General features: G+C 37.4%; 2 protein-coding genes across 9 annotated transcripts in view; both read left to right on the top strand.

Annotated features, from left to right (window-relative positions):
* rprd2a (regulation of nuclear pre-mRNA domain containing 2a) overlaps nucleotides 1-21769 on the top strand; it is a 30895-nt gene extending 9126 nt beyond the window's left edge. The window contains exons 5-14 of one of the 4 annotated variants that reach the window (XR_003936696.1): nucleotides 923-1049; nucleotides 1181-1356; nucleotides 1885-2221; nucleotides 3733-3933; nucleotides 5221-5397; nucleotides 5915-7943; nucleotides 10162-10301; nucleotides 12668-12717; nucleotides 17430-17434; nucleotides 21433-21769. Coding sequence is in view for 1 of the 4 variants with exons in the window: in XM_030148027.1 (XP_030003887.1) it covers nucleotides 923-1049; nucleotides 1181-1356; nucleotides 1885-2221; nucleotides 3733-3933; nucleotides 5221-5397; nucleotides 5915-7611 (2715 nt within the window). In the remaining 3 variants the exon portion in view is untranslated. Of the gene's footprint in view, nucleotides 1-922; nucleotides 1050-1180; nucleotides 1357-1884; nucleotides 2222-3732; nucleotides 3934-5220; nucleotides 5398-5914; nucleotides 8614-10161; nucleotides 10302-12667; nucleotides 12785-17429; nucleotides 17435-21432 lie in introns of those variants that run through there. The other 3 variants (XR_003936695.1, XR_003936697.1, XM_030148027.1) reach the window with 3 other exon arrangements.
* A 142-nt stretch (nucleotides 21770-21911) lies between these two features.
* Nucleotides 21912-27321, top strand: part of celf3a (cugbp, Elav-like family member 3a) — a 43869-nt gene continuing 38459 nt past the window's right edge. For all 5 annotated transcript variants that reach the window (XM_030148031.1, XM_030148033.1, XM_030148029.1 and 2 more), the window contains exons 1-3: nucleotides 21912-22072; nucleotides 22847-22999; nucleotides 24876-24958. In XM_030148031.1, the coding sequence (XP_030003891.1) occupies nucleotides 22855-22999; nucleotides 24876-24958 (228 nt within the window). In that variant the 5' untranslated portion in view covers nucleotides 21912-22072; nucleotides 22847-22854. The remainder of the gene's footprint in view (nucleotides 22073-22846; nucleotides 23000-24875; nucleotides 24959-27321) is intronic.

Here is a 27321-nt window from a genome sequence, read left to right as displayed (position 1 = left end):
TTGGAGTTGGATCACTTTGAAGAGGCCAGTGGTAGTTTATCATTATAAGCAATTGTATTTATTCATGATTTTGAACTGTTTTTTTAAAGCTGTTGTATGAAGAATTGATATTACAAATTATCAGCAGCAAGGGGAAGTCGTGTACCAAAACACACTCACAGCTGCCAAAACCACCAGTGAATTCACATTATGTTGAAAGAAATATGAAGCGTGAAGCTCATCATTTACACACATATTATCAGGTTTTCTCCTTCAAACACAAACTCAGTCTGTCAAAGTAACATCGTGTCTCTTAATCAGCACTAGTGGATAGTTTTCATTATAGCTCTGTTTTTAGAGAAAACAGCCAGGGTAAAACCACAAATCACCTTTGTTTTCTGTATAGTTTGTGTTGTCAATATCTGCATTAAAGATCTGTTTGGAATCATCCAAACAAGGTCGGAACTGTCACAGTTTAGTCTGAACCGTGGATCAACAAATAGAAACTTGGCAAAGATAACATCACATAATAACTATATATCTTCATACCCAGGGGTCAATGCAGCTATTCTTCTGCCTCTGTCACTTTGTTATCATCAACATGGCCTTGGTATTAGTTTTTAATGCGAATGGGAGACTTGCAGTGACTCATTACCCCCTCTAGTGATCATATACATGCACAGTTACAAATCGGCCCGTGGGTGTTAATAAATGCAAATACGATACATTAATATTTTTGACATGGTGTCAAAACTTTTTATTCATCACACTCTGATGTTACTTTAAGGTCATTTTTAAAATTTTCTTAAGTATAAATACTACATACGACTCCTTTCATCTGGTGACCATCATGTACATTAGAAAAGTATATATTTGTGCTTATGATCTAGATTCTTTGGAGATTCATCGCTGAGATTGTGACTGACTGCTTCCTGTGTTTTAGCCTCAGGCTTTTATAGACCAACTGTCAAAGTACAAGAGATCTGTGGAGGAGGTGGACCTGAGAGAAAAACAGCTGACAGCTATGAGGGTTGATATCTGCAGCTCTGATGCCCTCAAGAAACTTAAAGGTGCCTTCTTAAGTTTATTAATGCACTATTGAACGACATTCTGCACAGACATGGTCCTAGTTTTAAGATCAGCACTGTTTAAACAACTTTTCTCACACTGGAATAATCCCTTTGTGCGCTGTTTTTCACAGATAAGGCAGGAGGAAAGAAGTTCTCCAAGGACTTTGAGGAAGGAAGTGCACAGCTACAGGAGTTTGTCAAGTTTCTGGAAAAACAAAGCAAAATAGGACCTCCTGTCCTGGAAGCCCTCAGCAATGCAGATATCTTTTATGAGATGCAATACAAAGAGGTCAAGATTGTTGCTAATGTGAGTGGGAAATGTGTTTGTGGAGATGCAACAAATATGTATTCATTCTATGTAAACATTTATCTGAATTAGGTCGAGAACATTTTGCAAAAAAAAAAATGTACTCATCCATTCAATTCATAGTTTTATGGAAAGTTCATGGGTTTAATTGACTGCATAGGGGATGACATCTTTATTATTTATTTTCTGTCAAGGAATCCCAGACAAAACATGATTATAAAAATGGATTGTTCATGAAAAGTTTAGGCTGTTTATGTGTGGTATCAGCAAAAACAGCTTTAACTAAAGGATTAGCATTTGCAAAGGTATTATTATATGTGCAAAACAAAAAAAGGAATAATGAAACGGGTTGAATTTTGTTGCCAGAAGAAGTGCTAATCCTGATTTTATACTTCAGTTATTTTTCCAGTGTTCAAAACATCAAACTTAATTTTATTCTGAATTTAAATAAAAAATGTTAATGCATTATTCTCCGGTTTTTAACATTTTCTTTTCATATTTTGATTGTCCGTTATGTTTTGTCCTAAGGCCTACCAGACGTTTGCGAACCGGGTGTCCCACCTGAAGCGTAAACTGGACAGTCTGAAGGCAACCTTACCAGACCTGGATGACTCCCCCATCCCCTCACCCTCCGCAGACGCACCTTCTCCAACAGGCTCTGAGTCCCCCTTCCATGGTATGGAATTGGCTGATCCTGATCCAGATCTTGATGGTTTGGCTATGGATGATGATGCTGAACCACCGGCTCCGAGTCCTTTGTCCTCAATCGGAGGATCCCCCAAACCCTCACTGGGAACGAGTGACAATCGTGAAGTGGAAGACATGGAGCTTTCAGATGAAGAGATGGACAGCGGTGGAATTATAGGTAAGAAGTGGCTTTGGGTCTTACAGGATTAAAAGCAATAGGAGTAAGAGTGTGAATAATTTATGAAAGTGGTCAGTAGGCATGCACCAATAGGTCCAGTAATGTTATTAGTTCAATAATGATCAAACACAGGATCAGTGAACAGAAAAATGTAAAAGTACTGCATAATTGGACATGATTCACTGTATATTCAAGCTTCCCTGCAGGAGTTACATGCATGTTAGTGAGAGCTACATGTCAGCGATGTGGAGGTTTTTCAGTCTCACTGATCCGCCCAGACTCTTCAACAAGTCTCATAAAACATTAGCATAAACATCATGTAGGGAAAGCTAATGAATTTCAGCAGGCAGCAGGAGTCAAGAAGGAAGGTGCAAAGCAAGAGCAAAGTTGATGACTCAGAAACTCAGAGTTTATTGGGCTAATTAAAATGTACAGATTTGTTCTGTTGCCACGTTGGGCTGTTCTGTTATTGCAATGACTGTTATTTACCTTTAATGTTTGTTATATAATTTAAAACCTATTGTAGTTTAATTCACAACTGCTCAGCTTGCAACTCAAAGAAATGCTGTTTTTACTCAGTTTTGGGGGATATGCAGATTTACATTTTGACATTATCCAAGAATTACCATTAATTCATTTTTACAGCACAAAGTTTGTGCCTTAATTATTTTAATTCATATCCTTCTTTCTGTATTTTACTCTAGAAACTGCAATTTCTGCATGTACATGTACCAGGGTTCACTTCTTAATACTCCTGACTTGTTTCCAGGTTGTTGTTTTTTTGTTTGTCAGATCAGTAAAAATCTTAATTTCTAATTTAAAAACATCCAACTGGACATCGCTGCACTAGACAATGATATGCTGCCGGAAAACTGTGACATTTGCAAACTTGTTTAATTCTGAATACAGATTAGGCTGCAGCTGTGCAGTTAAAAAGTGAGTGATGTCTGCTACAGCCAAACACATTAAAATCACTTCCCAAAAATCTAAATGAGATAGGTTGATCTTTTTTTTTTTTTTATCTTTTCCTTCACTGTATAAACTGCTGATGTTAAGAAATCATCACTGACTGAGATTTCATGTTAGAAAAACCTCAGTCAGTTGTCAAACTGAGTTGATGAAATATAGCATCCGCATGAAAACCTTTAAAATTCCAACCATGTCTCTGCCCTGGACTTAAATTATATGAGGGCCAGAGACTCTGCAGTGAAACAGCAGGTAATTGTGCATGTAATTACAGCAGGACCAGGAGGAGAGAAATGTAGATAAACTGTCAATGTTGCAGATTTGATCAAATTGAATTAGTACAGGCAGTACTGAAATCATCAAACCTGCTGTAGAGAAATAAATCCTGTTCGAACAGGTATTCAACTGATTTATCTGCAGTGACTTCTCTATCTTGTTGTTCTGTCAAAACACTGATTTAATTTTGTTGCCGAACAGCGAGTACAAAACCACCACATATTGCTTCTTTAACATGTATACTCTTTCCACCATATTTTCTGTCTCAGTCGAGGAGCAGAGTGAATTCCCCTCTCGCCCAGAGGGGTCGGTTCCAGCCTCTAAAAGCAGCGAGCCATCAGCGGTGACAGAGCAGCCACTCGAACAGGTCACTCCGGTGGCGGCAGCTCCTGCAGCAAGCGTGGAAGGTGTTGACCTGGGTAAAATTGGCTCTATCCTCAACAGCTTAAGCTCAGCCATGAAGAATACAGGTGAGCACTGGTGTTGTTCTTTGACATTCTGGAATCCAGTGGGGGTTGCGATGAGGGTAAAATGTGTGAATTTCGTAGCCCTTTCCCACTGGGTTCCCCTGCAGTTTTAGAGGTTGATTGTGGGCTTTTCCAGGTCTGCATCAGAATGAGTGAAGAGAATATGGAATGATAATATATGTACATTTTAAGTGTTGGATTTTTAAATCATCTATTTGCACTCAGATGTCACACGTCTAAAAATCTCCAGAGAGAAGTCGGGAAAAGTATTGAATTTTTAAGTGGAAAATGTGTAGAAACCCCATGTTTTGATACATATACTGTAGTTTCTCTTTTTTAATCTGTTGGTGTGCTCACATATTATAGCAGTCTGAAAAATAAAAAAGCAAAAACCATTTAAGTCATGAAAAGTTAATCTCAGCACTGTTACATGAAATGCATCTATCTTTGCTCCAGTGACCAGAGGAGTTTTCCCTATCATTAAAGAATTTAGTACCTAAGCTGAAGAAGGACTATAACTGCTGAGATTTTGCTTCAGTCTGTAGGAAAAAAAGATGCCATATTAGCCCAAGTAGATGGTTTTCTGTAAATGTTTTTTTCATACACATATCACACTGACTGTGTGAATTCTTTAAGATGTTCTCTAAATAGTGTAATTAGGGCAACATAATATTATGCGCCAGTAAAAAAAAATGTATTTCATTTCGGATTACTCTCTGTGATTCATATCCATGTATTGCAGCTAAACCTGCAAAGGCAATATTTTTGTCATATTGGCACATTTTGTTTTTCCACATGAATACTGGCAGGAACTTTGCCTGAAGCTAAGACTGAAAGTGACACAGAATGGCTTAAATCCTTAGTAGTTTGCATGATGATCAAAAAGAGAGAAAATAATGAAATGTGATGTTCTACATTTTATTTTAAACAGTGTCCTAATTGAATTGACCAAACAATTATTGTATTGTTTATATCTAATGATATACTGTTACTGTGATCTAAGATTACATATCCCTGATAAAAGGTTTTGGCTCCATTATCTCCTCTAGTTGTAATAATAATATAATATGCAATAATGAATGGTCTACAGATAACAGATAATGACAAAAAAACCCATTACAGCAGACTCTAAGCCTTCCCCAGATCTAATGGGAACATAATTTGGTTTAAGGCTCAACATCTACCTGTTAGTACAGATTTTTTTGAAATTATAAAAGACATTCTCTGTTATAACCCTGTAAAGTGAACACAGAAATCATATATTAAAGTGTGCTCCTCTGTGTCTGACAGGTCCAGTAGCAGAGACTCCTACACCTGCCTCAGCTGCATCGTCTGTGGACAGCCCATCTGCCTCTGTGCCCTCTCAGGATTCAAGCTCCCTGTCCAACCTCCTTTCCAAGGTGGATGTGAGTGCTGCAGATCTACTTAGTGCTCTCTCCAAAGTCCAGGCTCATGGAGGCCTTGAGGGTGAGAATACATTTAACTGTGTTATGATTTTGACAGGTCTTAAAAACTGGTCAGATTATGAAACTAGCAGGATTTTTAAACAAAAAAAACCATAGAAGTGTGCAGCCCAGTGAGAATTTAACAGAGCCCACACACTCGCTGTTCACAGTGTGGTGTGTGGGCTAACAGGCCATCTTCACTGAATGAGTAAAAATTGTTGCTTTTAATATTACTTTGATGTAGTACAAGTAAGTTCAAGTTCCACATATTTGAAATTCTGTCTACACTTGTAACATTAACTCTGTAAATGTAGTAAGAGGCCTTTGGACTTCTTTTACATCACATACTCTTTTGTGAAATGGTTCTTAAATTATGTTTATAACAGTCAGAAGAAATTGGATGTTTAGCATGTTGAAACCTGCAGAAATCCCAAATTAGTCTCATAATATTAACAACAGTTTAGTGTGGTCAGTATTTTTGTGTCACACACAAGACAGCCGAAGTATATTATTTATTTTCTCCTCTGGTTTTTACCCAGGTATCACCTCTCTTCTGAGCAGCCCAGCTCGAAATATTTCATCAGACTCCTCTAGTACAGGCAAGATTCCCCCGCCTCTTTCATCTGCATCGGCGGTTGCTACCCCCAGCCCGACTCCCTCCCCTGGTGCACCAAAGCCTTCTTCAGCCTCCACCAGTATAAAGCAGCGCACAACCTCCCAAGGACCTCCTCACACCTCCAACTCCTCCTCTACCCCAGTGCCCACTGACAGTGGAGAAACAAATCTGACAACAGAGACAGAGCCCTCGTTGTCGTCTGACAGTTTAGAGTCTAAAATCCACAGCTTCCTGCAGGGTAACCCAGCTTTCAACGCCTTTGACTTGGGTCTTTCCGTGACCCCAGGCAATAACTTGAGCCCTGCAGCTGGGATGGATCCGCAGGATGGGACTCCAGTGCGGGATGAGGGTGGGAGCACGCCGACTCAAGATGAAATCATGGACAAACCAGGGTTGGGTGCATTCACTGCCAACACAACTCAGCCATCTGCAGGAGAAACTGTAACAACAGCTCCCCTCACCTATCAGAACAACAATCCCCAACAGCAAACCCACGCACAGACAGGAGTGGTTCAGAACGGCCAGGCTTACAAGCCATACATGTATAGTGAACAAAAGATTTCACAACAGCAGACTCCAGCACCTGTTGCACATTACCAGCGTGTTTCTGCACCAACGGGAGCAGCGGTGCCTGGAGAAAGAGCCCCAGGCATCGCCAGTACCACAAACACTGTGGAGGGCTTTCAGGGGGTGGGTGATAGGGGGTGGTATGGTGACACTTACCCAGAGGGGAGCTCTCAGCAGCCCAGAGGCTTCAACATGCCAGTGCCTGCAGGAGCTGGAGAAAACAAGTTACCAGGACATTACCCGTACCAAGCAGATCAAGCTCCACAGCCTCCAGAGGGCGCCAACACATCCCCTGGTTTCTTCCTAAAAACTATGCCTCCTCTGCCCAAGTTACCCCCCCCTCCACCTCCGGTTCCCTTTGATGCGCCTCCTTCTGCAGCCATCCCTGCGGTGGTTCCTCCAGAGCAGCAGCCAATGAATACAGGTGACACGACTGGGCCCAGAGTCAACAGCGTCATCAGTGGGATGGTGGTTCACGACCATCAGCACAAGTCAGTGTTTCAGCCAGATGAGCCGCTGTACAACAATGAGCGACCCCCACACCCCCCCGAGTATTTACACTCAGAGGGTCTGCAATACCAGGAGGACGTTGAGCCTTATCATGACGAGATCCACCATCATGATGCACGTTTTTATAAAGAAGACTCATACCATCATCCAGCTGATCCGTTTTACAGGCCAGGCAGTCCCCCACACCCCTTCCCCAGGGTTCGAGGGCGCCTCACTCCCCCCGTCTCCCCCTCAGAGGAAGGCTACTACGGTCAGGACTACCAGCCACGCGGCCCATCTCCGGCCTACTTTGGCCCAAGGAGACCCCCACCACCTCGCCATGAAATCCGTCACCCAGGTGTTCGGCCTCCACACCGGCCTCCCCACCCAGCACGCCACCCGCACCCCAGGGGCCCCCCACCACGTGCTCCATTTCCTCGGTTCCAGGGCCCAGGTCCCGGCCCAGAACCATGGTCAAGAGGCAAACGTCCACCTCCAAGAAGAGGAGGAAATGCTGGTCCAATGTTTCCTCCAAAAAGACCGTTTCCACCCCCACGGTACTGATATGTAAGACTGACCTCATGAAGTCACAGTGGGTGTCACAGAGGCAGGGGTGTGGCTTAAAACAAGCTTAAAGGCACACAGTCATGGGGTCCACATCCTGCCACAGAGGTCCCCTTATCCTGAGGCTACTGAGGAGGGCATCAAGAAATAAGTTATACTACAGAAGAAATAGTGGGACATCTACCAAGAGAAGAATGAGAACTGTCTGTGAATTAAGACAAAACAAAACAGAGGTTAGAAGGTTGAGGAGAACAAGAGGCAACACCGAGAGATGGCAAAAGAGCTGAGAGCTGAGCTGAAGAGTGAAGACAGAAGATTAAAGAAAATAAGAGGTGCATATATATATATATATATATATAATTCACTTTGTGTTATTTGCTCTAGATCGAAGCATAACGTATATATGTAACTGAGAATCAGTTTAATCTAGGTCAGAGTGTGTGCATGATATGCGTGTGCGCATGTGATCATGTGTATGTCAACTAGTCGCAGACCGTTTTTCCAAACTGAATCCGTAAATAGTTATTTTTGCTAAGAGTAACAACAGAATGTAGTTGATGCAGTGTTTCTGCTGTTATTTAGTTTTTCAGTGACCAGCTGTGACTGCTTCTCTTCCATATTAGCAGAATCCCAGTAGCTTTTGGTAAAACACCAATTTAAAAAGCTTTACGTTGGGTTTAGAAATCAAATTGTTTGGTATAGAATTTCACACGTTGGAATATTTGAGCTAATTGATTTTTTTTATTTTCCAACTTCTAATGTTATATTTGTAAGGATATGCTCTCTACTAGTGCGTTAAAAAATCCCTTCAGCGATATTTTCACGTCTCGTTAAGTTCCATGAAGGAGAGCGGCACCGGTTGAAAAGAGAGAAAGGTGTGAGAGTTATTTTTTCAGCCTCCAACACCGACGGAGAAGAAGTGCATTTTTGAAGGGGATGAAGATACTCGTCTTCAGTTACATTTTACTTGTACTGACAAATAAAAATCTGAGTTTGAAAAACTGTGTGGACTTTTTTTTCTTCTTTCCTTTGATTCTTGCTCTGTTGTTTTTCTGCTCGAAACCATTTGAGTCATCGTGACATTAAAATGTAAGGTAAAAAAACGTGAAGGCAGAATTTAATGCATTTTAAAGAACTGTGCATTACTATTTTAGAACATTTCAATACTTAAAAACTTCAAAGAATAGGCTCTAAAATAGCATAGATACTGAAGAATTATCCTTGTCTTTGATAAGAGTAACTTTAAATATATTTACAGACTTATAGTTAAATTCTTTTTAGCTATAATTCTTAAAGAAGATTCAATCATTACTATAATAGATGCCAACATATGGATTTTTTTTTTTTTTTTTTAATCTGAAAATAACTTGTTTTAGTTGCAAAGTAAAATCACTTTTTTGTTGTTTATGCCCCAGAAGAGATTAAAACAGCTGGGCCTCTGTTGGGCTGTTTAATGTACTATAGGACTGATGTAGTTTATTCACACTAAGGCCAGATATGTTTAATATGTTCCATAGACTTCTTAATTTTGCTGACACTTGATGTATTATTTCACTATAGCTATTAAAGTCTACATTTAAACTGTATCCTTAAAATAATCATTTGATCCAAACAAATTATCTTGCAACTTTGGACAGAAATCTAGTAAATTGTTTTCTGTTTATTCTACAATTCCGCCTCACTGACTGCTACGATCCACAGAGGGTCAGTTTCTATTTCTCTTGATTTATTAGTTATTTAGTTTGGAAATGAAAGACCCCCCTGACCCCTTAAATCCTCCTGCCTGTTTTAATTTGAGGGGCTCTTAATCTGAGGCCTCACTGACTCCACTGAGCTCACGTTTATTTGACAGGTTTATTAGGAAAAACTAATGAGGTCATAATGAAACTAATGTTAAAACTTGAGTGTTAATTAGGATTGTGAACCTGGAAACAGATTTAGTTGTCCTGAATTAGCTACCTGTAGTCTGCATTTTAGGTCCAAACTTTAACATTTACCAGAACAGAAAATAAACCTGTTAGAGCTCCTGGAGGAAGCACTTTAATAGACACTTGATTGCTTTAATTAAAAATATCGATTGTTGTGAAGTTCTCAGATTAATGTGCTGCAGAGAACTAGATCCCAGCTAAGACTGTCTGGAGTCATCTGGGGAATTGAATCGTGACGTTAAGTAGAACAAAAACAGACCTGGAGTTTCATTTCATAATAAGAAAAGGGGAAGCTGAATCCAGGTCTGTTTAGTGTTTTTTTTGTGTAAAACTCATAAATAATATTCAGGTGGTCTCCAGATATCAGTAGATTTTTACAATGACATTTTATGATTAGTCTTTTTGGTTTTTAAAGCAAAGAGAATGGACGTCGGGTCATATTTTCCTTGTGCATCCTAAAAACAATCAATTTAATGCATCCAAAATACGCACAGAAATGATTAAAATGTGGACTTTCTAGAATATCTGCACTGATTCACTTGGCCTTGAAGTTTAACTCATTTCCTGTCAACTGCCTCCAACCCCCACCCTCTCCCTCCTCCCAACCTGTTTTTATCTTCAGGGACCCAGAGCCACACTTTGATGTGTCTGATGTGATGGGAACCTTTTCCCCGCGTTACCTGATGCAAGCAGGCGATGCAGTGGCTCCTCTTTGAATCCCCGTGATGGCTCTTCATGGTCTGATGTGCACTGCAGCACCCAGTAAGCCTCAAGTTTTATTACAGGAGATGAAGACGTTCCCCATCCTTTACCTCAGAAATACTGCCACTACTCAAGTAAGAGTATGGAAGTATTAAGAGCAGAATGTTTAAGAAGTACAAGTGGGTTTTAGATTAATATTATTCTTGTATTAATGTCTGTTTATCTACTTGATCAACGAGGAAAGCATTGTTCTTTAAGGTCCTGTGAGAATCATATGTTTCTAAAAACCCACATTTTCATGATTTCATAAAAGCAAGGCCTGTTTTCAGCTTTGTCACAATGCATTTTCCAGCTAATCCTTCAGGATTTTTAAGGAGTTTATTCAGTTTAAGAAGGAAGAATTTAGCAAATCCATAAAGAAACATTTCATCCTTCAGTTTATCTCAAACATTCAAAGTCAACACTAACAGCTGTGTGGACGGTAGACACAAACGGGGTGAAAACTGTTAAAATAAACTCAGTTTTATGAGTAAAAAATGAAATATTTGTCTTGAACCCATAAAGCCAATACTGTGTGAGCTACTTTTGTGGCAGTTTCCAAATGAATTTTTCTCTGTATTTAACCTTTCTTAAGTGATTTATCACCATTTATTATAATATTATCCTCTGTATTTTGCATTTCTTCAATAAAAATCAGGTATTTTCCCATATTTAATTTACTGAACATGTAGATGTTCATAAAAGCTCAGGTTAAAGTTTATCTTCATAATATCAGAAACAGAAAACAATGAAAAAAAGTGACTTCTTCAACTAAATGTATTATTAACTGAACATAAACCCAATGTGTCCATCCACTGTCACTGATCCAACCCCATGGGTTTTACTGGTGAATCAATATTGTAGAAGACGGTGTTTCCACGGTAACTACGGAGCCTCTGAACGTCCAAATGGATCATATCTAATGACCATGAAAAGATGACAAACCGTATTTTACGCCAATTATTTACATGTTTTGATAGGAATAATGCATCATAAATTAATAAACATTTTATATTGGTAGATGATTTTGGTCACCAGTGGTTGTTTGGGTCTTTATTGGTTAAAGTGGCAGCAAATGGAGAAACTTAACCCTTACAGACCTAAACAGCCTCCAGCGACCAAACGCATCTACTGATCTAAAATATTTAATACCTTCTGAACCACTAATCTTATCAATACATGTAAATAATTCAGGTAAAATGGAGTGTCTCATCTTTTCATGGTCATCAGATATGACCCAATTAGATGTTCACAGGCTCCGTAGTGAACATTTAAACAGTCATCTTCTACAACATTGATTCACCAGTAAAACCCATGGAGTTGGATCAATGACAGTGGTTATAGATGCTTGTTTGAGGTTCACTTAATAATATATTTTGCTGAAAAAGTCCCATTTTGTTTAATTTTCTCTATTTTGATATAATAATGTTTGAATTTACTCAGAGCTATTATAAACATTGTCATAGTCTGTAAAACAAATATAGGAAAATGTCTTATTTTCACTGAAAAATGCAAAATGCAGAGGATAGTATTATAATAAACATCCCTCAGGAAAGGTTAAATGTAGTGAAAAAAGTCACCACTTGGTCTTAAAGGGTTAAACAATGTGTCTTATTACTGAAGTTAATGTAAATCAAGGGTGTCAAACTCATTTTACTTCAGGGACCACGTTAAGCCAAATTTGATCTGAAGTGGGTCTGACCAGTGAAATAATAACTTAATATATAAAAAATGTCAACCCCCAGCTTTCCTCTATGTTTTAGAGTGAAGAAAGTAAAATTATGTGATGAAAATGTTTACATCTACCAACTATCCTTTAAAACAATGTGAATAACATGACCAAACTGAGTGCCATTTCAACAATGTTATGTCCCAGTTTATCATTTACACATGTAAATTACAACTTACAAATTACAGTGGATCTACAAATACACAAAACATTTAATAACAGGCTGAATACTGGTAAACTTGCACTTCAGACATTTCAAAATGTTCATTTTTGTTCAGGTTATTTGCGTTTTTGTGAAAAGATAGTTTGTTTTAGTGTAAATACAGTAAAATGACATGAACATTTTTACATTTACAAACAGAAAAATGTGGAGTTGTGAGTATTTATAGGTTTTTGTGATAGTATTTTACTGATCCAACCCACTTGAGATTAAACTGGTCTTTATGTGGAACCTGAACTAAAATGATTAATATCTTCAGTGCAGTTGTTGTATTTCATAAATTCATCCCAAGGGCCAGACTGGACCCTTTGGTGGGCCGGATTTGGCCCCTGGGCCACATGTTTGAGACCTCTGATGTAAATGTTGTACCACCATTGAAGGTGGGAAAATAATATGTAATGTAAAATTAAACTGTTTTTCCTTTGTCTCTGTCTGTAGTGTTGTGTTTTTGAGGCGTCACAGTAGAGCAGAGATTCACAGACGAATGAGTAAGTACAGCTATGATCATGGAATACTCTGTCTCAGGGGTGTCAAACTCATTTCAGTTCAGGGGCCACATTCAGCTAAATTTGATCTGAAGTGGGCCAAACCAGTAAAATAATAACATAATAATATATAAATAATGTCAACTCCAAACTTTTCTCTATGTTTTAGAGGGAAAAAAGTAAAATTACATTATGAAAATGTTTACATCTACAGTTTTAACTATATCATGCTTCAGTTGATCATTTACACATGTACGTTGTATATAACTTACAGATCACAGTGGGTCTACAAATACACAAAACATTTAGTAACAGGTGGAATATTATTAAAATTGCACTTACTTCTCATGAGACATTTCAGGTTCACATTTGTTCAGGTTATTCACATTTTTTGCGAAATAATACTTTGTTTTAGTGTAAATACATGAAAATATTTACATTTACAAAGAGAAAAATTTGGAGTTATGAGTATAGGTTATTGGGTAGTATTTTACTGATCTGACCCACTTGAGATTGAATTGGTTCGAATGTGGAACCTGAACTAAAAGGATTAATAATATCTTAGTGAAGGGGTGTCAAACTCATTTTGGCTCAGGGGTCATATTTAGCCCAATTTGATCTCAAGCAGGCCAGACCAGTAAAATAATGACTTAATAACCTATAAATAATGACAAATCCAAGTTTTTCATTTTGTTTTAGCCCAAAAAACCCCCAATTAAATTATGAAAATATTTACATTTTACAAAAAAAGATGTGAATAACCTGAAAAAACAGAAATTTCATTTGAAAAGTTAGTGCAATTTTAACAATATTATACCTCGACTTATTATTTTTACATGTACATTTACACACAGTGTTACCTAAACATTTGGTAACAGGCAGAATATTGTTAAAATTTTAGGAGTTTGGAACTAAAATTTGAAGAATTTCTACAATATTACATCTGGTGTTATTATTATTAACACAACTACAGATCACAGTGGACCCATAAATGCACAAAACATTTAGTAACAGGCAGAATATTGTTAAAATTGCACATTTTTGGGGTTGTTCATTTTGTTTATGTATTCATTTGCATTTTATTGTGAAAAAATAGTTTTGTAAATGTAAATATTTTCACAGTCTAAGCTTATTTTTTTCTCTTAAAATATTCATAAAGAAAATTTGTCGTCATTATTCATGGGTTATTGTGTTGTTATTTTTACTGTAGATCACATTGGTCTGTATGTGGAACCTGAACCAAAATGATTTGGACAACCTGGACTGTTCAGGTTCATTTTTGCACTTTCATCCTGCGGGCCAGATTTGGGCCCCGGGCCGCATGTTTGACACCTGTGCTCTATCTGTTTTTAATCCAACTACATTATATCTGTGTTTTCACTTCAAAATTATAAGATTATATGCGGCACAAGATCTGTATCACATGTTTATTTTTGATGAAATAAAGCAAATTATAACAAATCAGACTGTACTGTTTTTAAGTGTTCCTGAAGAAACCATGATCGTCTGGTTGAAAAACTAACCTGCCCTTTACTTCATATAGGTCAGGATCATTTCGAGCCAAAGCATGCACATACATCCACAGATACCAACGCAAAGCTACGTGATTGCTCGTGAATAACAGAGGAGCGTGCACACTATGTACATGTCGTCACCAGATGTCGTTGTTGGATACACTGTGGAATTATATATGACGACCGCTGTGGAAAATTACATCACGTTTCACGATTAATTTGCGATACCTGATCAAAGGCAGATGAACTAAGTCACGGCCACGCCTGCACCGTGGGCTTACACTGAGGCTGAAGGGCGGAAGGCTGATTTAGAGGATTTAGAGGCTGATGGCAGATGGCAGTCTTAACATCAGACACAGGCTGAGGAGATCATTTCTGCTGCTGCACATAAAGGCATTAAATGTGCAGCCGGAGATCTCACAGCCCAAAGGGTTATTGTGTTTTTTCGAATAAACTCATATTGCTGTTGCTTAGAGCTGAACAGGTCCAGATCGTGACTCCTTTGAAGTCTTGTGCGCATGTCGGGTGTGTGCAGCCCGCTGTCATGTGGGCTCATTGTTTACATGCTGCCGAGATTTCAGAGAGGGCGTGTGTATGTGTGCGTACGTCTCTGGAAAATTACGCTTCTTTCACTTCCTTAAATGCACACGTAAATCATTTATTTTGACCCGTGCAGAGGGAGTGTTTGTGACAGGAGTGGCGTCAGTCCGGTGTAGAGTCGGACCGTTTCAGGACCACGGCCAGCTCCACGGCGAGAACAAAAGGCGGATTTGCATCGCTTGATGTCAGGGACCGTCGCACATTTAGTTGTCCTCCGAGAAAACGAAAAATACTAAGCCAGACACCTCATCCTTATTAACCCTTTCATGCATAGTGGTCACTACAGTGGACAACTAACTATTCAAAGCTAACTATACTTTTCTTTTTTCTTTTGTTCTGACAAGGTATAGTTTTTGGATGTTACCTGCTTGACAGTAACATCAAGCAGTTCTTTTGTCTGAACGAAACAAAAAAGAAAAGAATAATTACATTAACAGAAGACGAAATTAACGTCGGTGGTGCAGTGGATAGCGCTCGTGCTTCACAGCAAGAAGGTCCTGGGTTCGATTCCAACACCAGTTGATGGGGGTGGGACCTTTCTGTGTGGAGTTTGCATGTTCTCCCTGTGTCTGCATGGGTTCTCTCCGGGTACTCCAGCTTCCTCCCACCATCCAAAGACATGCACTGATAGGTTAACTGGTTAATTTAAATTGCCCATAGGTGTGAATGTGAGAGTGATGGTTTGTCTCTATATGTTCAGCCCTACGATGAACTGGCAAAATGTCCAGGGTGTACCCCGCCTTCGCCCGTAAGTAGCTGGTGTAGGCTCCAAGCGACCTTAGTGAGGATAAAGCGGGTTCAGATAATGAATGAATGAATGAATGAATGAATGAAAATTAACGCCATTAGAGCTATTCTCCAGCTGTTCTCTTGTATATTCATGGGTTTTGTTGTTTTAGTTCCATATCAGCCAACACAGTGGACACTTATTCACCATCCCGTAATACACTGGCATTCATACTGTGACTGTAGCTATGCCATTCTTGATAAACCTGATCTGCACTGACATGTTTTAGTGTAAATCAAAAAACAAAACAGGTTTTTTTTTTTTATATTTATCTTTTTTTTTCTTTTTTTTTTTTTTTTTACATATTCTCTCCATGAAGTGAATAATAGCTAGTATTAGAGTTTAACCCTTTCATGCATGAATTATGAAAACCTTAATCAAGATTTTTTTCCTGAGTGTTTTTATTCCTCTTTAGGCATGAAAAAAATAATGTGATTGAAATTTTTGTTTTTTATGAATCTATTTTTCATGGAGTTACAAAAATGTCCACTCAGCTGGACACCATGTGTTTAATTTTGAAGCAAAATAACATGCATTTACTGTCATGCTGTGTGAAAATGATGAAATAAATGTTTTTTTAATGTTGCTAATCTGATGTTTTCTCACATTTTAACATACTATAATAGTAGTTATTACTCAAATAATATGCAAAAAACAACAAAACACAACAACTTAAAAAACAACAACTGTTAATTACAGTCTAATAACAATTAGAAATTGATTTACACTCAAATATGTTGCTGGACATCAGGTTTATCAAGAACAGGAATGTTACAGTCACGGTATGAATTGCAGTGTATTATGGGATGGTGCATAAGTATCCACTGTGTTGGTTGATATGCAAGTAAAACAACAAAATCCATGAATATACAAGAGAACAACTGTAGAATAACTGTCCACTGGAGTGACCACTGCGCATGAAAGGGTTAAATGTGGGAAAACATCTGATTAGCCACATTAAAAATGTTTTTATTGCATAGATTTCCATATCACTTTCTGATATTAGGTTTTAAATACATGTTTCTTTGCTTCAAAAATTAAATGCATGGTGTCTGGCTGAGTGGACATTTTTGTAACTCCTTTAAAAATAAAAAAAAACAACTCGATTGCATTGTTTTTTTCATGCCTGAAGAAGAATAAAAACACTCAGGAAAAATATCTTGACTAAGCTTTTCATAATTCATGCATGAAAGGGTTAAAGAGATACTCACAGCTATATAGTGCTTTTTTATTCAAAGCTGCTGGGCATGTCATCCAAAGCAGATTACATCCTGTACATGCACTTTCTCTCCAATAATATAATCTTATGTATCAGTATAGATACAGTGATGTCACAGCTGGGGGTGGGGAAACCTGAGGGGGAAAAACAATCCTTCCCCCCCATCCACTATACTGTAAAAACACAATTTAAACTTGTTTTGCTAATGCTAACAAGTTATTTTTCTTCTTAAAAATGACTCAAAATGATAAATTAAACATAAAATAAACATCAATACGGTTGGTGACTGATTCAGAAGTTGACAATATCAATCGATCAATTGTTTGGCTCCGCGTTCAGAGGAGCCTCATGAGAAAAACAAAGAGAAAAATTAACTATTGAGCAAAAAAAGTTGAATTGTTTAGACCATCACATGTGCCTGCTGGCGTACAAATAAAGCCTGCAATATGTCTCAATCAAAATAAATAAATCAATCAATTATCTCATTGTTGTTGGTCCAATATGATGTGAGGTTCTTCTGGCTTTGCACAGAAACAGGCAATAGAAATGTCCTTCAGTGGGCTATATTTTATTTTATGCTTAGAGTACATTTCAGAGCCAGTACTTTTTTTTTTTCGTATACCGTACTCAGTAAAGAACTTTAATCAGTACTTCTACTTTTACTAAACTTTTGTACACAAGTATCTGTACTTCTGCTTAGGTACTGAATGTGTACTTTTGTACGTGTTGTGAGAAAATCTACACAAATTACAAATGTAGTACAAAGTTCACTAGTGTTTATGCAATTAATCTAATATTCCTGATACCCCTGACATAGTCTACGATTGTTTGGAAATGGTTCACTTTACATTAAACGTACCTGAAATGAAGAGCTGACTGCAGACATACACATGTTTGGTTGGTGGGTCCCATAATCTGCCAAACTCATCCTCTCTTCTGATAGCTTTTTTCATATTAAACCAAGACGAAAATTTAGAATTGTCATTATTTGTAGAATATTATGCTATTAAATCACTTGAGATCACATCGGGCTGTATTTGGACTCAACTAAAATGATGTTGATGCCCATGATTGTTAACATCTCCAGTGTAATATCTGCATTTCACAGATTCATCCCACAGGCTGGACTGAACCTTCTACAATTTAAACCATGTCAAAGCTATGTTCTTTTTCCACAAACTTTTCGAAGCCCCCTTGTACTATAATGCATAAAGCCTTCATCAGGAAGTCAAACACTTCAACTTGATGCTGATATGCACTGAAGCATGTTCTTTCCATGTCTGCATTGGTCCTACCATCCAAAGACATGCACTTAATAAGTTAACTGGTCAATCGAAATCATCTCTGGATGTGAATTTATATAGCCCTTACCACAGAATGAATTCACAAAGTGCTTTACAATAAAAACAGAAGTAAGTTTTTCTTCTTCCTGCTCCTTTTCGAGTGTAAATGAATGATTTTGGAATTTTTGAATGTGCATGTATTCTGTAAATGCTCGAAATAAACAAATAAATGAAGTAAAATAGGCACAAAACACAGGCATAAAAACATTGAAGCAAAATAGTTTAGTTTAGCTCAGTGGTTTCCAACCTTTTTTGTCTCATGACCCCATTTTAACATCACAAATTTCTGGCAACCCCAGACATTCAAAACTGAGCCTTTTTTTTTTTTTTTGTTGCTGAAATTAATTTGTTTTTGATCATGTAATAGTTTGCTATACTATGTTGCAAATAAATGTTAATTTTAGATGACATTTAGTCTATATAATGTATATTTTTATGGACAGGGGCAGAAAAACCAGGTGTAGATTACTGCACAAAGTGAGAATTTTATTTTCCTTGGTCAGGATATGTACAGTCAGTCCAGCTTGGATTTACAAGGCTGACAATTAATACTGAACAAACAAGAACTCAAACTATGAATTATGGAAGAGCTGCAGCATCTGAAACTGACCACAATGAACATTTGAAAGATAAACAGGACCACAGTGCTTCAGTTTCAGCTTCACAGTTTGTCTTTTATAGATTATGATTGTCTCTGTCAGCTCACCATAGATTTTTTATTGGTAAGTTTTTTTTTAATCAGTTACTAGAAATTTCAGGCGACCCCATTTGAATTCCAGGCAACCCCATGTGGGGTCCCGACCCCAAGGCTGAAAAACACTGGTTTAGCTATTTTAGATGTACGAGGGGCGACTGAAAAGTTTTGAGCCTAACATGGAAAGGATTAAGATATGAAGACCAAATTTGGTCCATGAAATCTTTCACATATCTTAATCCTATCCACTAAATTTCTTGGTCATAGCGATCTTTTTCCCTGTTTTCCAGGTCCCTGAACTTTCTGTATCAAGTGTTTCCTGAAAAATGGACAAACTTGAGTATGGGGCTGATTTGTGACTATGGATGAGTCTTGGGTCCATCACTATCAGCCTGAGACCAAGGAGCAGTCCAAACAATGGAAACATCCCATGTCACCAACCCCAAAGAAGGCAAAGGTCGTATGCATACTTGATGACAGCCCATATCATATCAGCCAACACAGTGGACACTTATGCACCATCTCATACCCTGACATTCATACTATTACTGTAACTTTGCTGTTCTTGATAAACCTGATCTGCACTAACGTGTTTAAGTGTAAATCAATTGTTATTTGTTAGACAAAAAAGTTTTTTTTGCATATTATCTCCATGAAGTGAGTAATTACTAGCATTAAAATATGTTAAAATGTGAGAAGACATCATATTAGCAACATTAAAAATGTTTTTATTTCATTGTTTTCATATCACTTTCTGATATTGGGTTTTAACCCTTTCATGTATAGTGGTCACTACAGTGGACAGCTATTCTACAGCTGTTCTCATATATTCATGGATTTTGTTGTTTTAGTTTTGTATCAGCCAACACAGTGGATGCTTATGCATCATCCCATACACTGCAATTCATATCATTACTGTAACTTTGCTGTTCTAGATAAACCTGATCTAGAGTAACATGTTTAAGTGTAAATCAAGTGCTTGTTATTGTTATAAGTCTGTAATTAACAGTTTTTTTAAACAAAAGTTGTCTTTTTTTTTCATATTATCTCCATGAAGTGAGTAATGACTATTTTGAGAAAATACTCCAAAAAAAAAAAAAAAAAAGGAAAAAAAACACAAGCTTCAAGTTAAAATGTGAGAAAACTTCAGATTAGTAGCATTAAAAATGTCTGGTAAAGGTTCATACTGTCTTCCACATATAATTATTGTAGGTAATTCATTTATCAGATAAACTAGTAAAGCACGTAAACAAACAATTACCCCTGTCTGATAAATGAATTACCTAAAATAAGCATTACATATGTTTTATTTCATCGTTTTCACACAATATATCAGTAAATACATGTTTATTTGTTTCAAATGTTAAACACATGGTGTCCAGCTAAGCAGACATTTTTATGGCTCCATGAAAAATAGGTTCAGAAGAAAATTTTCTTTAGGCATTTTTTTTCATGCCTAAAGAAGAATAAAAACACTCAGGAAAAAAAATCTTGATTAAGGGTCTCATAATTCATGCATGAAAGGGTTAAACATATGTTTCTTTACTTCAAAAATTAAATGCATGGATATTTTTGTAACTCTATGGAAAAAAAAAACTCGATCACATTGTTTTGTTTTTTTATGCCAAAGAGGAATAAAAGCACTCAAGAAAAAAATCTTGACTAAGGTTCTCATAATTCATGCATGAAAGGGTTAAATTGTGAAAAATATTATGAAGTTTTTTAAAACAAAGTGCAAAGTGTGCCTAAAAGGCTCACCTGGATACCGGAGGGTTAAGGGAACTTTGTAGATGTTAACCTGATCATTATATAATTTTACTTTTTTCACTGTTATTATTTTACTGGTCCGGCCCACTGGAGATCAAATTGGGCTGAATGTGGCCCCTGAACTAAAATGAGTTTGACACCCCTGATGTAGAATATTCTCTGTTTTTTTTTTGTTTTTTGTTTTAATTATTACACTGGGTGACAAAATAATGTTTTTTGCAAGTTGTCTAGTTTTTTTCCAACTGAATTAGGACCATTTTGCACCGCTAAATCCAAAAATGACATTTGTTTTTCTCAATCAGGTCAGGTTTTTTTGCTAATTTGATTTTGAAAAATTTGATCTTCTCACAAAATTGATTACATTTTTGTGACTTTATCAGTTGATTTTTTATATAGTTCTCACCCAAAATAGGTTTTAAGAGAAAAAAAATCATTTTCTAACAGGATTGCCGTTAGGTACAATGGTGTATTCACCGCAGATGTAGCAGAATACGTCAGGCTTATTTTTGCAAGATCTTCTAGTCGAAGCCTGTAATATTAAAAAAACCATTAATCATAAATTGGCAAAAGTAAAATCTTCAGAACTCGTTTATTGCAAGAAATATGAAAGAATTTTGTATCATATGATGTGAAAATGCCCATAAATGTAAGCAAAAATGTTAAAAAGCCAATATGTAGCATAGTTCAGAGAGTTGACCTGATTGAGCAAAATTAATGTGATTTTTGGATTCAGCACACCAAAATTATCCTAAATCAACTCAAAAAACTTCAACAATAAATTTGTTGTTGACCAGTGTTATTTTCTCATGCTCTTCTTTCTTCTCCCGTCACACGTGTGGTACTTTTGCGACGGTCCCCGGCGGCAGACATCACGGCTCGTCCAGCCCAGGGGAGGGATGGAGCTGAGATGGACAGGGAGGGAGACACCGGCTTACGACGTCAAAGGAGTACAGACACACACACACACACACACACACAGGAAAGGAGAGGGAGAGGGGACAACCAAGCAGACTGCCAATTCCCTCCGGTCCACTGAAGGAAGCCGAAACAACCCGTCTGCACACTGCTCATCCAGTCCACACAGCGGCATTTGTTTATTTTTGTAGTAGATTATTCTAAGAGAGAGAGAGAGAGAGAGGGGAAAAAAAGAAAAAAACAAAAAAAACAAAAAAAAACGGAGCATCTGTCAAGGAAGCGCAGGAACAAAAACAAGCGGATAAAAAAACACGCTCATGCCGAATAAAGGACCGTCGCTGGATGTTTCTTGTGTTGTTCCACGGGGGGTTCAGGCCTAACTTGTAATTGGAATCAAAGACGCCCTTACACACAAATGAACTGAACAACTGAGATTTAACAACTCAACAAAATCGGGGGGGAAAAGAAGAAAAGGCATCAGCTGAATACGCCGATTCTTTGCCACGAACAGCACCACAGGTATGATTCTTCTTTATTATTATTATTTTTATTTTCCTTTCTTTATTTGAATGTGTGTTTTTTTTTTTTGTTTGTTTGTTTGTTTTTTTGTCTTTCTGACTGAATGTGTGAAATCCTGTTCATGTCGTTGTTGTTGTCAGTGTGTGTGTGTTTGTGTGTGTGTGTGTGTTTGTCTCCAGCTGTGTTGACTGACACAATGTCATGTTTCTCCTGGAGCTTCTATATAGGCGGCCTAGATGCATTTTTATTACATGGCACAATTGTGTTTACTAACATTTACTCCAACCTGTATTTGAAGACGAGTGTGTAATGCTCATGTCATGCCAAATATTCAACTTACAAATGCAAAAACACAAATTTGCTTTAAATTGATTCAATAAAAATGCATATTAACTTATTGAAAATCACATTATTGTTCCTGTAGTTGCATAAAAATGTCAAAAATATAACCGTGATAATCAACTGGCCTCATATTAGCCTTTGTTTACTTATGCATCTGAGCAATAAACATGTCAAATAACATTTTATATAAAAATCTAATGTGTTTTACTGTGACATCCGTTGCAAACACATCATCTTCCAATCTTCCACACTCTAAGGAGTAACGCCAAGGGTGTAGAAATTATTTCAGGCTCCCTTTCCCACTGAACGCTCCCATCTGCACCTCCATGCCCGGCCTCCTGTTTGCACCTCCTGTGCAGTGTGAATTTAAGCCTGCAGGCTCCTGTCTGCTCCTCCTGACCGCCTCCACTGTCTGTTATTATTCCTCTCCAGACTTCCCAATGAAGGAGCCTGACGCAATCAAGCTCTTCATCGGGCAGATACCCCGAAATCTGGAGGAGAAGGACCTCAAGCCCATCTTTGAGCAGTTTGGCAAGATCTACGAGTTAACGGTGATAAAGGACAAATATACAGGGATGCACAAAGGTAAGAGAGGCTTCTGGATCAGATATTCGAGAGGATTTTTTTGTCGGGTATGGAAAAGATACTGTGTTTTTTGAGTATTTATTATTATACTGTGGTGGGATGATAGTAGCCAAGCCTGTGATTACACTAGATACCCAAGTGTGCCCTGCAGGTGGGTTGAATTTCCAGTAAACACGAGTAAGGTTAAACTAATCCTCATTTAGCTCTTGTCCCTTTGGAGCTCTTTGAGAACATCTGTGACACCAAAAACCCACTCTTTATCATCAGTGATCTGAAAAAGAAATTTAATATGCTCATATTTCCAATTATTTCAATTCGAAGACAATGTGTCTAAAAATACTACACAGGACTCCCTGTTTTGGCATAGTTGTTCAAGATCAGGCAAAGACGTATTATTTCAGCCAGTCCACTGTGCCACATCAGCTTCTCATATTTTCAGAGGAAAGCTCTCGACATATTTAATATCCTGTTTGACAGATGGAAAAGAGATTTTTGCTAAACACAGATCCTAACTGTCATTTTTCATGCAAATCTAAGCAAAGAAAACAAAGGCTTTTGTCAATCCACATAAACCGTCAGTCATTTGGGAGACATATAGGCCAGGTGGTATCAGTCCTCTAACACCTATAACACCTATTCTGCATACATTTACATATTCATGATTGGTGGGGGCCCTAAAGGTTAATGAAGGCCTTTTTCTATTATGTGGATCTGCATACATTTCGAATGAACAGTGTGATGTTAAATGCTCATTCAGACTGATTGTCTCTGAACAGTTTCCAGGTTATATGATCCTGGATCTAACCTATGTGTCTGCGACGCTGATGAGAGAACTGTTTAATGACATGTGATTACTTAAGTAATTGATATTTGGTTTTTGATTTGGACAAAGGCGTTCTGATGGGTTTTTTTCCTTATTTTTCAAGCCAAATCACAATTGGACAACAAACCCCCAATGACTGTTCTTTACTTTGCAGCTTATTTTCTCAATTCATCATTAATCAGCAAAATCATTTTGGTAAATGTCAAAAAATTGTCATTTCTAGACCTTAATTTCATGTGTTCACTTTGGATTCCATTGACTGTTGACCCTTAAAGGCCTAAACAGCTGATAACAGCCAAGAGCATTTACTCATCTCAAATGTTTATTAACTTTTGAACCAATAATCCCATCAATACATTGAAATAATTCAGGTAAAATGCAATTTTTCATCTTCCCTTGCATCAGATATGACCCATTTGGACGTTCAGAGGCTCTGTGAACATGGGAACACTATCATCTTCTGCTACATTGATTCATCTATAAAACCCATGTAGTTGAACAAATTCCACTTGTTTTTATGGTCAATTAATAATACATTTTGCTGGGAAAAAAATCCCATTTTTTCAGTTTTTTCTGTTTTTATGTAATAACCTTTGAATTCACTTTGATCTTTTATAAACATCTACATGGTCAGTAAATTAGATATTAGAAAACACTTGATTTTCACTGATCATTGAAAAATTCAGAGGATAATATTAAAATAAATGGTGATAATCACTTAAGAAAGGTTAAATATAGAGAAAAATTCCTTTGGAAGTCACAACAAAAATAGTTCCATGTCTTCAGGGGTTAAATGAAAATGACTAAATCTCTACATTTGAGATGCTAGTGGCAGAAAATTCTGCCATTTTTGCTCAAAAAACAACTAAAACTATTTTAGTCACAAAAACAGTTGTGACTAATCAGGTATTCTTAGCACGTTTAAAACCCCAGCAGCATGTTTCTGTTTCCCACAGGCCTTCAGGGCAAATGGAATTTGTAGAGGATTTAGGTACAACAACATGGCGTTAAAGAAACATACGCTTATATTTCTGGTCTTCTTTGTACCGCCAGGATGTGCCTTCCTGACATACTGTGCTCGCGAGTCGGCCCTCAAAGCCCAGAATGCACTGCACGAGCAGAAGACACTACCAGGGGTGAGTGTGTCGCTGTCTTTTCGAGTCCTCAACAGTTCGCATGTATGTAAAGGGAGCAGAATAACTGGCAAACTGAACGCAACGCACAGACACACAGAATGACAAGGGAAAATTAACTGAGTTTGACATGCGGGCCCCACTTCCCCTTTAGCTGATATGCTCCAATAAAGGTCAGAGGCTGCTCTCCCTCTTATGTTTCATATGTGATGCATCCAGACATATTCATCCAGTTAAGGCATGAGTCATCTCGCTACATGTCACGGGTCGAAAGAGACAGCTATGAGGCTCGCTGCTGGATTGACTTTGCCAGGTCTTATTCTCTCTGATGTTTCTCTTCCATTCGCTCACCCTTTCTGTGTCTCCGTCTCTCTCTCCCTCCTCGCCTCCTCTGTTTCTAGCCGTCTCTCCCTCTGAATTCTAATCAAAGTTAAACCTGGCTTTATTAGCATAGCCAGGCAGCAGGTGTGCTGCCAAATGACATTTCCAGAGCTAAATATGACATGACAGCCGCGTCTCTATAATAACCGACTATATGAGAGACAAGGCGACAAGGCAAGGAATTACTAAGACAGAGTGTGTTCCCAGACTTGCTACTGCTTCCTCTTTTACTAACAAGGCCTTACCCTTGTTTCCTTTGGGTTATTTTTGTTGAAATCTATCATTCACTTCTTTTTTTCCTTCCTGAATGGATGGCAGCTCGTGCCCATAGATTTGAAGAGAAGGTGTTGTACAGTGTAGGCCTGCAGCTGAGCAGTGTTTTTCCATGACAAATCTGCTATATGATTATTTATTTATCAAAAATATTTCTTTAATATTCATGTAGTGTGTTAGTAATAAGCACATTTAACAGAATATGAGATTAAAATCTATATGTTTAAGACTGATTTGATCAGGAGGAAAAAAAAACACTGTTAAACCAATAAATGCAAACACATACAATCTTCACATACAACAAAATAAACACACTATTCTGTTAATATGTGATGTATGGGAGCAACTACTTACATGTAAAGGTTTATGTAATTGTATTGTAATTTCATGTATGTAATCAAGCCCTGGTTATAATAATAACAACAACAATAATAATTATAATCATCATTGTTTATAGATCACTTTGCAAAACAAGTACAGAGCTTTATAAAGAAACTGATAAAATATGAAATGATAAAGCATTTTATTTACAATGGATGTAAATAAATGGTAATAAGACTCAAATAAATAAAAAAGGTAAACAAGCAGATAAAACCTGGATGTGCCCTCCAGTAAAAGCATGTTTTAAAAGTAGACACCGATTCTAACCTGATTTCCTCAGGTCATTCCAGAGGTTTATGACCAAAACTGTGAAGGCTCAGTTCCCATTTTAGTTTTTATCCTGGACATTGGTACAAATAAAACAGCACTGTCCGAGGGTCGCAGACAAAGCACCGGTTGATCTGGAGAATTAAAAGGTCTAAAATATAATCTGAGGTCCGACCATGGAGAGCTTTAAAAGTAATCATTAAAATCAATCCTAAAACAAACAGGGAGCCGGTGTAAAGAAGCTTAAACATGTGTAGCGTGTTGTATTTCTTTGTCCTTGTTACAAGTCATGCAGCTGACTCCTGTACAGTTGAATAAGTAGAATATAACAGCGGACCACAGAGCCATCATGACGACAGCAACACCACTTAGTACTGGAAATTCAACAATAATGATGCTTCTTCAGTAAGAAAACGTCTCTTGATATTACTCTACAGCGGGGGTGTCAAACTCATTTTAGTTCAGGGACCAAATACAACCCAATGTGATCTCAAGAGGGCCGGACCAGTAAAATAATATAATAACAACATATAAATAAGCCAATTGTTTTCTCTGTTTTAGTGTGAAAAAAGTACAGTTACATATTGAAAATGTGAATAACCTGAAAAACCATGTACAACCTGAAAATAAGTGCAGTTTCAACAATATTATGTCTCTGTTTTTTTTTAACACAACTTAAAGTGGATCTACTACTTCACAAAATTTTTAGTAACAAGTATAATATTGTTAAAATTGTACTTATTTTTCATAAGACATTTCAGGTTGTTTATATTTGTGCAGATTATTCACATTTTATTTTGAAAGGATAGTTTGTAAATATAAACATTTTCATTAAAAAAAACCTTTTTAATATTAAACCAAGAAGAAAATTTGGAGTTGTCATTAATTGTGGGTTATTATTCGGACGTTTAATATCTTCAGAGTCATTTTTGCACTTCAAAATTCATCTCACGGGCCGAATCAGACCCTTTGGCCGTATGTTTGCAATCCCTGCCCTAAATGTGTTAAATTTATGCTTTTAAGACTTTTCAGCTTCATTTCCGAGGTTAAATCAAATGAGTTAC

Source organism: Sphaeramia orbicularis, chromosome 11 (assembly GCF_902148855.1).
Source record: "Sphaeramia orbicularis chromosome 11, fSphaOr1.1, whole genome shotgun sequence".
Taxonomy (NCBI): domain Eukaryota; kingdom Metazoa; phylum Chordata; class Actinopteri; order Kurtiformes; family Apogonidae; genus Sphaeramia; species Sphaeramia orbicularis.
Note: the sequence above shows the minus strand (reverse complement) of the source record. Positions and strands in the feature narration are given on the sequence as shown.